General features: G+C 39.9%; 1 protein-coding gene across 10 annotated transcripts in view; it reads left to right on the top strand.

Moving 5' to 3' along the window:
- HDAC9 (histone deacetylase 9) overlaps window positions 1-16,738 on the top strand; it is an 880,403-nt gene that overhangs the window by 727,697 nt on the left and 135,968 nt on the right. For 7 of the 10 annotated variants that reach the window (XM_077491260.1, XM_077491259.1, XM_077491263.1 and 4 more), the window contains one exon: window positions 3,522-3,773. In XM_077491260.1, coding sequence (XP_077347386.1) covers window positions 3,522-3,773 — 252 coding nt within the window. Of the gene's footprint in view, window positions 1-3,521; window positions 9,665-16,738 lie in introns of those variants that run through there. The other 3 variants (XM_077491266.1, XM_077491265.1, XM_077491267.1) reach the window with 2 other exon arrangements.

Genomic DNA, 16,738 nt, shown 5'->3' with positions numbered 1-16,738 from the left:
TATTTGTTGTATTAAAGGGGTACATAATATAATAGAGAGAAGCACTGATCTATGCCATCCAATCAGGTGAATTTTGTAATATGTGTAAGTGCACATTTTCTATTGCCCCTTACCCTAACAAATACACATGTAAATATGACAAATTTTGAACCAGTGTCCTGCTGTTTGCATATTTAAAGCATTATTCTGTGAAACCGCAAAACCATAGTTAAAGCTGAACTCTGCGAAAAATATCCTTGCAGTTGGACTCCCTTGTAAGGGTTAAATGCTTGCTGCATCAAAAGGGTAGTGAAATAAACTGTAATTTATTTTTCCTCACTCTCTGACTGCCAGTACTCCTCCTGACACCTTTCCCACATACGATGTGAGGATATCATTGTGTGACTGCTGGCTGGAGCACCTTAGAGTAGAGGCTTTAAGGGACTGGTCACCCAATGTGGAGTGAGGCTGCTGGAGTGAGAAATAATGTAAGTATTACAGCTTATGTATTTACTCTTAGACCTAATGAGTATTTAAACCTTGCAGTGCAAGGAGGCGCTACTGCATGGGTATTATTTGTTTTTCTGGTGCCTAGTTGGAAATTAAACAAAATAGATAGTAACTAATGTTTTCTCAAATTATAGATTTTTTTTGTTTATTTAAAGAGAAAGTATAGCAGTATAATTTTTTTTTTTCTATACTGTGCATGCAAAGGAAATCCATTGGGTGTGCATATCAATGTTTGTTAATGTTTTAAAATATGATTTTCAGTTTATAGTTTGCATTTTGAGAGTGAGAGTGTGCTTTTTTGGCGGTATTTAGGATATTTTGTATAATGTTATTCATGTTAGTGTTTGTGTGTCTGTATTTGATCAATATTTGTGTACAGTAATTTATTTTATTTTACTGTTCGTAGTATTCCTTCTGTGAAAAAAAGAAAAATGATGATATTAATAATAATGATAGGCCGTTTATTCGCATATATCTAGTTGCTGTCACTAAAACCTGGCTTCATGAAACCGACACTGCTTCTCGTGATTCTCTCTCTCATGGTGGCCTTCTCTGGACTCACTCCCCTAGACGCAGAAGCAAGGGGGGTAGAGTGGGAATCCTCCTATCCTCACAGAGCACTTTCCAGTTTCTTCATTCTCCTCCCTCTTTTCCCTCTCCTCATTTGAAGATCACTGTATAGGTCTATTCTCTCCAATTTCCTACTTTCTCTCTTCTGAAATTCCCACAATCATTCTCGGCGACTTCAACATCCCTGTTAATACTAACACTCCTACTACTTCTAAACTTCTTAGTCTAACCTCCTCATTCGACGTGAAGCAATAGGTACTTTCTTATACTCACTTTGAGGGCACCCCCTACAACCTCTCCAACATTCCTTTTCCTCTTTCTGATCACCACCTTATTAGTTTTGCCCTCTCCCTGTCTTCCACCACCTTTCTCTCCAACCGCCTAACAATTACCCATATAAACCTTTGCCAATTCAACCCTTCTCTTCCCTATCCTGCTGACCACCTCCATAACAAAATCTCACCCCTGTCCTGCCCCAATCTAGCCACTTCTGTCTACAATAGATTCCTGTCCTCCACCCTGGACAAGCTCGCCCCCCTCACTACACACAGAATCAGAACCCAACCTCTACAACCCTGGCAAACAGATTACACTAGAAGTCTCAAAAAATGTAGCTGTGCGCTTGAGCATCTGTGGTGTAAAACTAACTCTCACAAAGACTTCAACCAATATAAATCCGCCCTTCAAAAATACAGTTCTTGCCTCCACACTGCAAAGCAGACCTATGTTATCACTCTCATTAATACCTTCTTTTGCAGTCCCTGTCAACCCTTCTCTAACTTTAACTCTCTACTTCATCCTCCAATGCTTTCATCCACTAACTCACTCACTGACCAAGAGATCCCCAATCACTTCAAAAATAAGATTGGTTAATTTTGTGATGAAATCTCCACTCTACAGATATCCCCCTCCCCTTATTCAAACCTGCTACTATAGACGAGGTTGCTAAACTTGTTTGTAACCACCTGTCCCCTGGACCTAGTTCCCTCTCAAATATTGCAGTCACCCTCTGACTCTATCCTTCACTCTCTAACCCACATCTTCAATCTCTCCCTCTCTTCTGGCATCTTCCCCAACTCTCTAAAACATGAACTTGTCACCTCCATACTTAAAAATCCTTCCTCGGACCCCACCAATCTTAACAACCTATGTCCCATCTCCTTGCTCCCCTTTTTCTCCAAACTCCTGGAACACCTGGTCTACAACCAACTTAGTGACCTTAGTAATTTTCTTGATCCCCTTTAGTCTGGATTTCACCCTCAACACTCCACAGAAACTGCATTCCTAAAACTAACAAACGACTTACTAATAGAAAAAAAAACAACGTCCACTATTTCGTACCTTTTTAGCTGCCTTTCATACGTGCTTTTGATACAGTTGACCACCCCCACCTCAAAAAAAACTTTACTCCTTTTATCTCCATGATCTCCATGACTGCGCTCTTTCTTGGCTCTCATCCTACCTATCCCACTTCACCTTCAGTGTCACTTACAATTCTACTTCCTTTTTATTCTCCATTGGGAAACCTCTCCTATTCTCAATCTACACCTCCTCCCTGGGTCAACTGATTCAACATCATTTCTTTTCTAACGACACCAAAATCTATCTCTCTACCCCTCAGCTCACTCCATCAGTCTTCTCATGCATCACTAATTAACTAACAGACATATCAGGCTGGATGTTACACCACTTCTTCGAACTCAACGTGTCCAAAATCAAGCTCATAATATTTCCTTCCCCAAGTACCCCTTCCCCTGACTTCTCTGTCAAGATCAATGGCACAGCCATCAACCCATCCCCACATGCCAGGGTGCTAGATGTCCAAAGCTCCTAGTGAGATTTATGTTTGCTGTCTTCCTCCTCTGCTATATGCAAGAGTCACTTCTGACAGGTTATGCTGACTCCAAGCAATCATGGGTGATGAAGGAGGGGGGCTTAAGCACAAAGCCTGTGATTGAGAGCCTTAGATTTGCATGTTTCTCTATGTCCATTCCCTCTACTCAGGTCTCAACTTACACTCAGCTCCCTGCTTTATACTGTGCAGTGTGTGTCAGATCATATTCCCACCCCTTTCCTATGGAAGCTTAGAAATGCTGTATAAACTGTATACTTTGCACGACTCCAGAGAATAGAAGCCGTAGATAAACAGGTACAACTGATATAGGAGGATTTGCTTCATCTCTGTGTATCACCTGAGGCTAGTCACTTCACTGGGTATATGGAATGGTTTACAACCACTTTAGCTGTAAGGGGTGTCATCTACCTGATTATATGGTGTGCAAGAGTTTTATAAATCTCAAGACTAGATGGACAGAAATCCAAACAATTGGCAGTAAATATTGCTCCCACATATGTAAGGCATTCTCTATGGACAGCTGTCCCTTTGTTTATGACCTCATGTTTGTCTTTAATCTATAAAATTTTGGCAATATCATAAATTATTACATTTTTATCTCTTAAAGATGCTTTCAAAATCAATCGAACAACTCCGCCAGCCTGGAAGCCATCTAGAGGAATCTGAGGAAGAACAACATAGTGATTATCTGATGCAAGAAGAGAAGGTGTCCTCCTCGGCTTACATAAGAAGTTACAGTAGTACTGACATCAGAACTGACCACCTCAGACCTGTGAAGGTGAAGGAGGAGCCACCGGACAGTGACGATGAAAGCCAAACACCACATGAATCTATTCACAAAATGGCTTTTGTGCAACAGGTAATAGGCAAAGAAATAGCTCCAGGATATGTTATTAAAGTTGTTCTTTGAAGAAAAAGTAAGACCCCTATATTATGTAAATAGACATTTTTATTTTAATATGTTAATACATGTTCTTTTTTAATGTTAGTAAAGCTGGTCATATACTAGATTTTTGAATAACAGTCCTTATAAATATCTGTGCAAACATTTGCAATGAAATTCTCAGTACATTAGATGACTGGACACATTTGATTTGATTTTGGAGTGAATGGAATTTCCTAAACAAAAACTGCATACACTGTTGAGAAAAAAATTCCACCCTGCACCTTCAAGCTTTCTCATCACTATGGTTGAAAACAAATGTTGATTTGACCCCACTAACAAATAGAAAGTCGAATGAATGTCAACAAAATTCTGTTAGTGTATGGCCAGCTTGAGATCCCTTTTAGCTTTAGTACTAATAGAAATCACAGCTAAGGAGACACTTACATATTTAAAAAAGGGAATTACAGGTATGGTATTCCTTTTTTTTCTGGACATCTGCTATCCAGAAATATTTATTTTCAGAAAACCATATTATCTGAGCTGCTTCCAGTTTAACGCTGTGAATGTGCTTATGGGACAAAAGAGCACAGGCATGATCTTATCTGCGTGCTGCTGTTTCTCCATTGTCCATTCTTCACACTGCAGGTAGGTCCCTGACCAAACTGTATTTTTTAGCTGAAGTACAGAAAGGGGAGATGACCGGCTTGGCTTGACCGTCTGGTAGGGGTAATTGGTTAAGAGGACTGACTGAACAGAAATACAAAGTCTATGGTAGACATTTTTGTGAGAACCTTTTAATGAGTTTACAGACTTGCTTAAAATGCCTCCTTTTTTTGTGGGGTGCAATAAATTTATGAATAGTTGACAGCCCTGCTCAGGTGTATCTGTCCCAAGGACATTTTTCAGCTGATTTCCTGCATCAGATGGGATAAAGAGTAATGTTTAAATAACAGGGGTGAGACCTAGCAGTAGAGAGAGGATCATATGTGCTTGCCTTCGTTTGGCACCACTAAGTGTGAAGAACTCCAAGTTCTCATGTCTAGAGAACTCCAGATGTTAAACATTCTGGATTACATCCCTTAGCTGTAAACTGTATATTTCTGTATAATTATTGTACATTTTGGTTTGAAGAATACAAGCTAATCAAGGCTAATTTTACCAAGGTATGTATGGCATATCTTTTTCCTATAAATATTTTGATCAACTATGTTTTAAACATTTTTTAAAATGAAAGCAAAGGTTCAAATAAATCATGTGAGGTCTAAGAGGTTTCCCATCATTTTAAACTTTGAACAGATCGATTTTGGGACAGTTTTTTTGCATGCTTGTTTCAGCAGGAATTTTTTTTTTTCAGGAAAAAAAAAACATCATTATGGGAAAATACTATGCTAACTTATTTCACTCCTGGGTTTACATACATATTCACATAATCATACATTTTTTTTACTATTTGGTGAGGCGCTAAACTGTAACTAGAGCGTTTATATTGGGTGCCCTAAAACACGATCCACAAGCTTGGTGTAGGTGAGTGACTCACAGTAAAGGGAACCTAAGGACAGTCCTGAAATCAAGTCAGCTATGGCAACTCTTATCTGTCCTGGCAGATTCTTTCAGACAAATATATGAACAATTTTAGAATCTCTTGATTCCATTTTGGCAGGCAGTTGATACAGAATGCATGAATATGAACTTTGCAGCTGTTTAATAATAGTGAAACACCTATTTGAGAAAGATGAGAAATTGGAAAGGAAATAGTTCCCCTTACACTCTCCAAAAAAAGAGAAACGGACTATCTCGGTACCTCAGATACAATACACATTGAATAAAATGAAAGGTTTTTTATTTATACAAATGGATAAAAACAGAATATCCAGATACACAAAAGAAGACATGGTTTAAAATACAAAAAAAATGTGTTGAAATATAGTCTGTCTATACATTAGTTCCACTAATACTTGGTGTTCTCAAATTAGGACACAAGAGGTTTAGTGGGTCCTCAATGGACATAGTCCATTTCTCTTTTTTTGGGGACCGTTAGGGGAACTGTCTACTTTCCAATTTCTCATTTTGTTAGTTGAATGATGGCACCCCCATTTATTATTTGAGTGTAATTTTATTTGAGGCTTAAAGGAAGATGTTATACTAACGGGGTGAAAACTTTCCTAACCTTGCATTTAAAAGAATGTTTGGAAAATTCTCAATTTGGGATAGAGTCAGCAGTGCGGACCTGGCAGAGGTTTAACTTTTTCCCATCTCTCCAAAAATAAAGATAACATTTTGTCTTTATTACATTTTGCCTTTAACCAACTGGGTAAATTAAATAAAGACAGCTTTAAAGTGTTTGTTACCCTAAAAAAATGGATCCTGCTCCTTTAAAGCATGTTATACAGCACAGTGCTTTTTCTGGGTGCTTAGCCCCCTGTATAACCTAAAAAACTGATCTTGCCTGGTTCTGCCTCCCATCTGTAAACTGACCACGGTTTATCATGGCTGTTGAGCCCTGATACCGTGGTCATTTTATGTGCCTCCGTCATGCATAGCTCTGCTCTGTCCTCCTCTGTCTCCCCCATCTCCCTGGTGGTAGGATTATGTCAGATTTTTGCATCTTAAAGCGGTACATTGTTTATGCATAGAAATTTGGCTTTTTATATTATAGGACTGTAATTCTTAGGAATAACTCACTTGAATCTGTCCAAACAAGAGTCTAGTAGACATCCTGGCTATGATAAATTTGAAACACGAAATCATAAATTATAATATAATAAATAACTATAAATAATTATAACAAATAATAATATAATAAACTGTATTCAATAATGTAATCAAATCAAAAATACTGAAATTTGCTCAGTTGCAGAATTGTCACTGTTATGACTTTCAGTGTTTGATGATGAATTTCCCCACAAAAAACCCAGGTCCCCAAACACTTTTTAAGACAATGACTTGCATATAAGCCTTTACAATGAGCACTTTTGATTTTTCATGTTCATGCCCCGTAGACTTTAACGTTGTTCACATGTTCTGGTGCGAATCGAACCGATGGGTGTTCAGCTCATCCTTATTAGGGACAAAAGGGATGTGAAATGATTTGATGCAGTAATGTAATCCATAAGATTGCAGTGTACTGTATGTATTTATTTGTTGGCACTTTTTTGGTGGTTTTTGATCACCTCTGCAGCTTTTATTTTTTGCGCTATAGAAAAAGAGCGACACTTTTGAAAAAACCCCATAAAAAACAAATGTATTCATCAGTTTAGGCTGATATATAATCTTCTACATATTTTTTGTTTTTAGCTGGACTGCAACATTGGGGTGGACAAATCTGACCCCAAATTACAGTTTTTAGGGACCAGTGATATTGTTACATTGATCAGTGCTATAAAAATGCACTGATCAATGTAAAAATGACACTGGCAGGGAAAGGGTTAACACTGGGACGATCAAGGGGTTAAGTGTGTTCCCTGGGTGTGTTCTAACTGTAGAGGAGATGGGCTGCCTGGGAAATCACTGTTCCCGATCACTGGAAACAGTAGATCTCTGTCATGTCATCTGTCAGAATGGAGATCCACCTTATTTACAAAGGCAGATCCCCATTCTACCTTTGTACTAGGCGATCACAGGTCGCCGGCGGACATCGAGTCCTCCTGACCCACAGGCATGCTCCCACAGCATGCAACGGGTGCGAGCCCACCAGCCACTGCACCTGCACGAGCTGACATACAATGGCGGTTTACGCAGGGGAACCAACCTACCGCAGTGCAACTGCGGCGGGTGGTCTGTAAGCGGTTAATATGACATACGAAATACATGATACTTTCCACTAATATTGGCGATACAATACTTGTGTTGCATATTTTTCCTGCATAACTTGCAGTGGGATTGATTTACTAAAACTGGAAAATCTGGTGACGTTCCTTATTTAAACTAATTTGTTTCCAGGTTGTTGTTTTTTTGTCAAAGCTTAATTGAACAAGTTAAAGTTAGAAGCTGATTGGCTACCATGCACAGCTACACCAGATTGTGCTCCCAGTTTTCAGTTAAGCTGTGTTTCATAGCCTATATGCTCTTTGTCCATATGTTTGCTAACCAAGGATATTGTTTGCTGCTTTCTTTGTTTTAGTCCTAAAATTTTGGCCATAATGTGCTATATTGAAAAGAGTGCTAATTATTCTTGTTGTACAGCGTTCCTTTATGCAGTAAACACGAAGGAACCGGAACACTGGGCAAGGAGGTAATTGGTTCATGGACAATGGTAAGAATGTTGTCTTGGCCATTGCTTGGAGGCAGCCACAGCTCCTCATGGAAGGAACTTTCCTCTAAACCCCACATGACTCAATATGATCAGGATCAGTTTAAATTGAATCTTATAATGACTAAACTGTAACTATCACCTCCTTCAACAACATTTAAGTGGGGTTATGTGAGAAAACATGACTGTTTGTGATAAGTTCATCCCATTGCACACCTTTCTAAAGCGTATTATTGCCATCACAAAAATTGACACAATTGTGTAAATAATATCTAAACAGTCTATTTTATATGTGAAGGTGTCTTAAATATTATTCTGCCATTTTTGTTTAATATTATCCAGTCACATGCTTGTTTACTCAGTTGCAAATCACATTTACTATTTGATTTCTAGGTAATGGAAATATACAGTTTGCCTAATTTCTAATTAGGTGTTACTTTTTATAGCTCTAATTTATTTTCTGTAGAAAATCATGTTGTATGACATATTTGCCTTTTTCTTTAAATAAATGTTTATGTTAATTGACTCTGCTATGTTGGAAATAGATCTGGAAGCCTAATAGATGTTCACTGTAGACAGATGTGTGAATAAGATCAGCAAACAATGAATGGGGGGATTAGGCATATTTACATGAAATAGCTGCTATTCACAAATATATTGTAAATATGAATGCATTTATAGGAATGTATTTGAACTAAACATATGTAAACTACCTTTATGTTCTTTGGAAATAATGTACTGCTTAAAATACCCTGCCATCTTTGTGAAAGAATTGATGGTTATGCTTAATAGGAACACATCTATAGCAACAAATTGCAGCCACAGAAGCCAATCACAGACTCACAGTCATTGGGCTGAATATGCACTGAATAAGTGCTGAAAGCCAATTTTTTATTGGCTATACTGTACTTTTATACTGTATTTTTGGTTGCTTATACCATACCGCCCATCTTGGCCCTTTGGGTTTTATCTATTAAATCCTCCCTTGTAATGGAATAGACAGTCATTTTTTCTAACATATTATTCGTTATTGAGAGGCTATCACAATTGCAAAAATGTCCATAATGTAAATTGAAACTGTTTCTGAAATAACTATAAAATGCATTGATGCAAATTTAAATATTAGGAGACATTTTTTCCATATGTATTTCCATTTTTTGTTTCCAATCTTTTTTTCTTTGGAGAGGTCGATTCCTGTCAACAGTTTGCCAACCACAAAATATTGAAATATGTAGAGGAGTACAGAAACATTTTGCTTATTCTTAATTAAGGTGTATATATATTTTAAATGAATTTGGGGTTTACTGTATGTACTGAGAATTTCATGCCATACTGATATAAGTGATATTGAAATGGATCATTATCCATATATTTTTATGTAATTCATTTTCACACTGCATTTTGACAAAAGAAACAGGTAAAACGAATCACTGGTTGCATCAAATGAAATAATATATTTCCCACTATGTATATTACATTTATTCTATTGTATTTATTTTCACCATTAGTGGTGATTTTGTGTTTTATGTTTTGTAAATAGATTATGTTTATGTTATTTTTACTTTATGTTATTTTGTTAATTTTAAAATAAAGTTGTACCTTGTTTTTTAATGTCTTTTTGTTCTGATGTTTGTTTATTCTTTTAATTAATTAATTCTTTTAATTCTTTTAATTTCACACTCCAAACATAGAATATTCTTCAGGGCTAGGTTCACACTTGTGCAGGCAGTTGCGGTTGTGCGACAGCGGCTAAATTGCACCTCTTTCCACACCCAAAATCACCTACAGCCACACGAGCTGCTCCTTTGCAATTGCATAGGGCTGCCAATCATTCTTAATGATTCCCAATTCCAATTCCCATTCCCAATGCCAATGCAGTGCCTTTGGAAAAGCACCATGCAACTTCCCTCTGGCTGCATTTTAACCAGACCAATTTTCAGCTTTCGGTGCTCTCACATTTTGAATGACAATTACTCAGTCATCACTGTACCCAAATAAATTTTTTGTCCTTTTTTTCCCCACAAATAGAGCTTTCTTTTGGTGGTATTTGATCACCTCTGGGTTTTTATTTTTTGCGCTATAAATGAAAAAAGACCGAAAGTTTTGAAAAAAAAAACGCATTTTTCTTTGTTTCTGTGATAAAATTATGCAAATTATTAATTTTTCTTCATACATTTTGGCCACAATTTATACTGCTACATATCTTTGGTAAAAATAACCCAAATTAGTGGATATTATTTGGTCTTTGTGAAAGTTAGAGAGTCCACAAGTCGTGGTGCGAATCATAAAAAATTGATCACATCTGATGTACTGGTGGCCTATCTCATTTCTTTTGACCCAAACAAGCCAGGAAAGTACAAATACCCCCCAAATGACCCCTTTTTGGAAAGTAGACATTCCAAGGTATTTAGTAAGAGGAATGGTGAGGTTTTTGGTGTTGTCATTTTTTCCCACAATTCTTTGCAAAATGCAGATTTTTTTAGTTTTTTATTTTTATTCCCACAAAATTGTCATTGTAATAGGTTATTTCTCTCACATGGCATGTGTATACCACAAATAATACCCCAAAATACATTCTACTACTCTTCCTGAGTATTACGATACCACATGTGTGGGACTTTTTCACAGCCTGGCCACTTAGAGAGGCCCAACATGCAGGGAGCGCCGTCACGTGTTCTAGGAGCATAAATTACACATCTAAATTGTTGACTACCTATTACACTTTTGAAGGCCCTGGAGCACCAGGGCAATGAAACGTGACACTGATGTGACACTGATGACAGATGGCACTAATACGTGGCACTGATGACACTTGACACCGATGACAGATGGAACTAATATGTGGCACTGATGACGCGTGACACTGATGTGGCACTGATGACAGATGGCACTAATACGTGGCACTGATGACAGATGGCACCAATATGTGGCACTGATGACATGGGGCACTGATGACAGATGGCACCAATACGTGGAACTGATGACACGTGACACTGACAGGTGGCACTGATGACACGTGACACTGACAGGTGGCACTGGGGACACATGGCACTAGGGACAGGTGTCACTGGGGACACGTGGCATTAGGGACGGGTGGCACTGGGGACAGGTGGCACATGGCACTGGGGACAGGTGGCACGGATAGGTGGCACTGGGGACAGGTGGTACTGGGGACAGATGACACTGTTAGATGGCACTGGGGACAGGTGGCATTGATAGGGGGCACTGGGGACACATGGCACGGACAGGTGGCACTGGGGACAGATGGCACTGATAGGTGGCACTGGGGACAGATCGCACTGGGGACAGATGGCACTGATAGGTGGCACAGAGAACAGATGGCACTGATAGGTGGCACTGATAGGTGGCACTGGGGACAGGTGGGCATGTGTGTGTGTTTCACTGTGTGTGTGTTTTACTGTGTGTGTGTGTGTTTTACTGTGTGTGTGCACTCACTGTCACTGATGCTGCAGCTGCAGCACAGAAGCTCTCCCTCCTCACATGCTGTCTCTGTGTGAGGACGGGAGCCGGCGATGAGAGATGATCTCATATGTATACATATGAGATCACCACCCATTGGACAGGCCGATCGAGTGCTAAATGGCCGCTGTGATTGGCCATTTAGCACGATCTGTGATTGGCTGTGTCCGAGGGACACGGCCAACACAGAACTTCCCCGATGTGCGCCAGCGGCGGCGCGCATCGGGGAAGTAAACAGGAGAATGTCCAGGGACGGCCTCCCGGCAGTTAGCGTCCGCTCTGTAGCCGTCTTTTGGCTATAGAGCGGGCGCAAAGTGGTTAAAAGAGGAGCTTTTTTCCTGCATGCAATGCAGACACAGCAGCCCATTCAGCTGAATGAGCTGCTGTGCCTGTTCAAACACAGCTTGCAGAGCTGCATAGATGTGAACCAGGCCTAATGTTTGGATTTTTAATCAAATAGCTATAATTCTCATCAATATAATAATATCATACTCTTTGCCTCTTACAAGATTATTTAAAAACATTATTGTCATAATTTTTGTTTAAACTCATTTTTTATATGACATTCTTGTTAGCTTTACCTCAGTTTTACAGATTCTTTCTTTAGTTGTGATTTGTATACCAGATAGTGGAATTAGTTTACTAAGGTACTAAGATAGTAAAGGTAGTAGTTTCCCTCCCTAAATAGTGTCTAATAACACTTTTGTTTTCTATAGTAGTTTCACTTCTCAAGGCCTTGGGGTTGATTTATCAAAGGAGTACTGAGTGAATATGTTGGTTTTTTTTTTGTTTTGTTTTTTATTACGCAGTAACATGCCAGGAATTAAAAAATAAAAACACAAGATTTTGCTTGCATGTGATTGGATAAATGATACGAACCCAACTTCAACTTATTGACTAAGCTTAGTTTACATGCCTTTGCATTGTGAACACGTAATGTTTACTTTGCAAATGTAAATCTTCACTTCCTGGTTTCAAGGCATGCTTTATATCCACGGAGTCTTCATAAGGGAGGAAAGGTTTTCTCAGATAAACTCACCCTACTGTCTGCATGCCTGAGCTATGGTCAGATGGATTACAAGAAGTAAATGCTAAATTATTCATCTGCCCTTACTTAAGATGGCCACAGCCAGCAATGTTAGGTGGTGATTTCTCTGCAAAATAAAGTATGGAGACATGGATGGATGGGGAGTTTGCCTAGTGCACTACATAACATCTATAAAAACACCACTCACTATAGGCAAACTGTCTAAGTCTAGCTAAAAAAAATATTTTTCTAGTTTTGGATAGTTTGGATAGTGTAGGTAAGGTCAAAACCCTACCAGTTTATTTTTTGCCCGTATCCCACTGGAGAGATTTCCTCTCACTTCTTGTCCTGGAGATAAAATAGGAAGAGAGAGGAAATCTATAAAAAGTGAGAATAATCCCCTTTTAGACAGTTGTCTCCACAAAAGGTATTCTCATTGAAACACTTTCCCTCTATTCTGTTGACAACTGATGCTTTTGGCTTATTCCTCACTTTCAGTCCTGGTTACAATAGTTACTAGGGCAAAAAGAGATTGTGACTCATCCCAGTGGGGACACAGGCAGCAATAGAGACCTAAGAGAAGTCTTAAATATTTCACCATTTTTGCTTTAGATATACTGTAAAAGGGAATTCTAGGAAAAAAAACTTCCATCTGAGAGCCGAAGCCAGCTACACCCGTACCCTCTCCAACCTGTCATTCCAGTGAGCACTGGAGGGGCAGAGCAGAGGGCGCTGACTGATTCTGAGAATACTGCGAACTGAGTGATCAGCAATCACATGCCTGCTCAATTCTTGGTCTTAGAGCTGACCTGGGGCAGCTGCAGAATCACACCAATGCTGTAGCATTGAGCACTCCCACTGCTTCTTTAACTATTATAATTGATGTGCGTTTCATTGGTAGATGTTGCTGCGATAAGTAAAAACTAACTTTTATTCAAATTACACTTCTGGCTCTAGTACACTGCATACAGTGAAGGCTATGTAGGTCACTCCTACTCCACATTGTCCATTCATAAAACACCTTGTACCCCTTTTTATAGAATACAAGGCATTATATGATTAGACGAGGGACATATGAACTTCATAATCTTCCCTTCTCCAACCACATTACACCTAATATAACAAATTAGATTGTTAATGCATTTCCTACAAATCGTGCAAATATTATATTGTGAGAAAACAGATAAGTATTCTAGATTCAGGCATAGACTTTGATGGACCTATGTCAGTAAAATCCCTCTGACTTTAATTGAGCAGTACACATGGCAGTTTAGAGACTGCATTTGACTTGATTTAAGCTCTCCTGAAGTTTTTTACAATGCAGCAGCTACTATTGCAGTGCATTTGAATTGTTGGCAAAGCAGGTCAAAGTCAGCTTTTTTTTGTAAAACAAATAGCAAATGCAGCACAAATGCAGCATTTAAAAAAGAATGGCCATTGACATGAATCCTTTATTGCTCCTATGTTTACTACCCTTTTTCCAATAACACTGTTGTAAAGCATAATCCTCAGAACTTGACTACATTTTCTTATGGAGATTCTTAGGGGGGATCTCTGTAAGAAGTTATTTAGAAGGAAGGCTAAATAACTGCAATGAAAGTTACATCAAGAATGAACAATTCATTGAACAGATTCTGTTTCTTTAGAAAAGCAACCCCAACATGGCCATCAAAGCAATCGGGAATTATAAATATATGCTGGGAAATGTCTGTCGAAGCCAAACTCTTCCAAAGTTACTTTACCATTGCTGCTAGTGATGGACGAACGTTTCGCCCGGCGGTCGTTTCGCGGCGAATTTCCGACATTCGCGGTCCGCACGTTCGAACGCCTTTTTCCGTCGTTCGCCGCGGCGGACTTACGTGTTTAATGTATACAAGAACTTTAACCTTTGGTGACACGTTTATCATGTGATACAGGACAGCCAATTGAGACATGACAGCACATGGACACTTGTACATTCCCCCTAACCTATAAATACACCCGATCCGGTGGCCATTTTACATTCTTTCTTCTGTTACGATAGGGACAGGTTCCTGTGTGGAGTAGGGAGAGATAAACCACTAGCTATTTGGTACACAAAAGTTCTTTTCAGGACTGGTATAGGTGTTAGGTGTTGATAGGTTTGCTGTGCTGCTGATTCTTGCAGCAGCCTGAGTGTCTTTTGTTAGTTTAGAGAAAGGGAAAGGACGGTGTATGCTACAGGGACAGCCAGATTAGTCTTTCATCATCATCATCATCATCATCATCATTAGCTGTTACTATCAAGGTCCACAAAAGAGCTGTTCCAGTAACCACTAATCGTTCTCTTTTTTTGCCAATTTGTATAGGGACAGGAAGGAAGCAGTGTTGTCAGGCAGTGAGGGTAATTTTAAAGACTTGCTGTTATTATTAGTTCCACAAAGGTTCTTTTCAGGACTGGTATCAGTGGTACAGTAATAGGCTTGTACATGTATAATATTCTTTCTTCCAAATATAGAAAGGATATTATACTTGACTGCTGCCCTTCTGCTGCAGTCTGCTAAACATTCACAACTCACTTGTTCCACAAAAGTTCTTATAAGGACTGGTAACTTGGTATAGGGTGCTACGGTACATAGGCTTGAGTGCGGTACAGTCTGCTGTTCTGTAAGGACCGCTATCGGTCCACAATAGATAGGGTTGACGTGCACCACTGCTGACCGCTGCCCTATACTGCAGCAGTCCTTCAGCGGTATAGGGACTGACGTACAGTCTGCTAATCACTAACACACAACCTGCTTGTTCCACAAAAGTTCTTATAAGGACTGGTAACTTGGTATAGGGTGCTACGGTACATAGGCTTGAGTGCGGTACAGTCTGCTGTTCTGTAAGGACCGCTATCGGTCCACAATAGATAGGGTTGACGTGCACCACTGCTGACCGCTGCCCTATACTGCAGCAGTCCTTCAGCGGTATAGGGACTGACGTACAGTCTGCTAATCACTAACACACAACCTGCTTGTTCCACAAAAGTTCTTATAAGGACTGGTAACTTGGTATAGGGTGCTACGGTACATAGGCTTGAGTGCGGTACAGTCTGCTGTTCTGTAAGGACCGCTATCGGTCCACAATAGATAGGGTTGACGTGCACCACTGCTGACCGCTGCCCTATACTGCAGCAGTCCTTCAGCGGTATAGGGACTGACGTACAGTCTGCTAAACACTAATACACAACCTGCTTGGTCCACAAAAGTTCTTATAAGGACTGGTAACTTGGTATAGGGTGCTACGGTACATAGGCTTGAGTGCGGTACAGTCTGCTGTTCTGTAAGGACCGCTATAGGTCCACAATAGATAGGGTTGACGTGCACCACTGCTGACCGCTCACCTATACTGCAGCAGTCCTTCAGCGGTATAGGGACTGACGTACAGTCTGCTAATCACTAACACACAACCTGCTTGTTCCACAAAAGTTCTTATAAGGACTGGTAACTTGGTATAGGGTGCTACGGTACATAGGCTTGAGTGCGGTACAGTCTGCTGTTCTGTAAGGACCGCTATCGGTCCACAATAGATAGGGTTGACGTGCACCACTGCTGACCGCTGCCCTATACTGCAGCAGTCCTTCAGCGGTATAGGGACTGACGTACAGTCTGCTAAACACTAATACACAACCTGCTTGGTCCACAAAAGTTCTTATAAGGACTGGTAACTTGGTATAGGGTGCTACGGTACATAGGCTTGAGTGCGGTACAGTCTGCTGTTCTGTAAGGACCGCTATAGGTCCACAATAGATAGGGTTGACGTGCACCACTGCTGACCGCTCACCTATACTGCAGCAGTCCTTCAGCGGTATAGGGACTGACGTACAGTCTGCTAATCACTAACACACAACCTGCTTGTTCCACAAAAGTTCTTATAAGGACTGGTAACTTGGTATAGGGTGCTACGGTACATAGGCTTGAGTGCGGTACAGTCTGCTGTTCTGTAAGGACCGCTATCGGTCCACAATAGATAGGGTTGACGTGCACCACTGCTGACCGCTGCCCTATACTGCAGCAGTCCTTCAGCGGTATAGGGACTGACGTACAGTCTGCTAATCACTAACACACAACCTGCTTGTTCCACAAAAGTTCTTATAAGGACTGGTAACTTGGTATAGGGTGCTACGGTACATAGGCTTGAGTGCGGTACAGTCTGCTGTTCTGTAAGGACCGCTATCGG

The sequence above is a fragment of the Lithobates pipiens genome, unplaced genomic scaffold (assembly GCF_037356315.1).
Source record: "Lithobates pipiens isolate NorthernLeopardFrog02 unplaced genomic scaffold, aLitPip1_a1.2 Scaffold_19, whole genome shotgun sequence".
Classification (NCBI taxonomy): Eukaryota; Metazoa; Chordata; class Amphibia; order Anura; family Ranidae; genus Lithobates; species Lithobates pipiens.
Note: the sequence above shows the minus strand (reverse complement) of the source record. Positions and strands in the feature narration are given on the sequence as shown.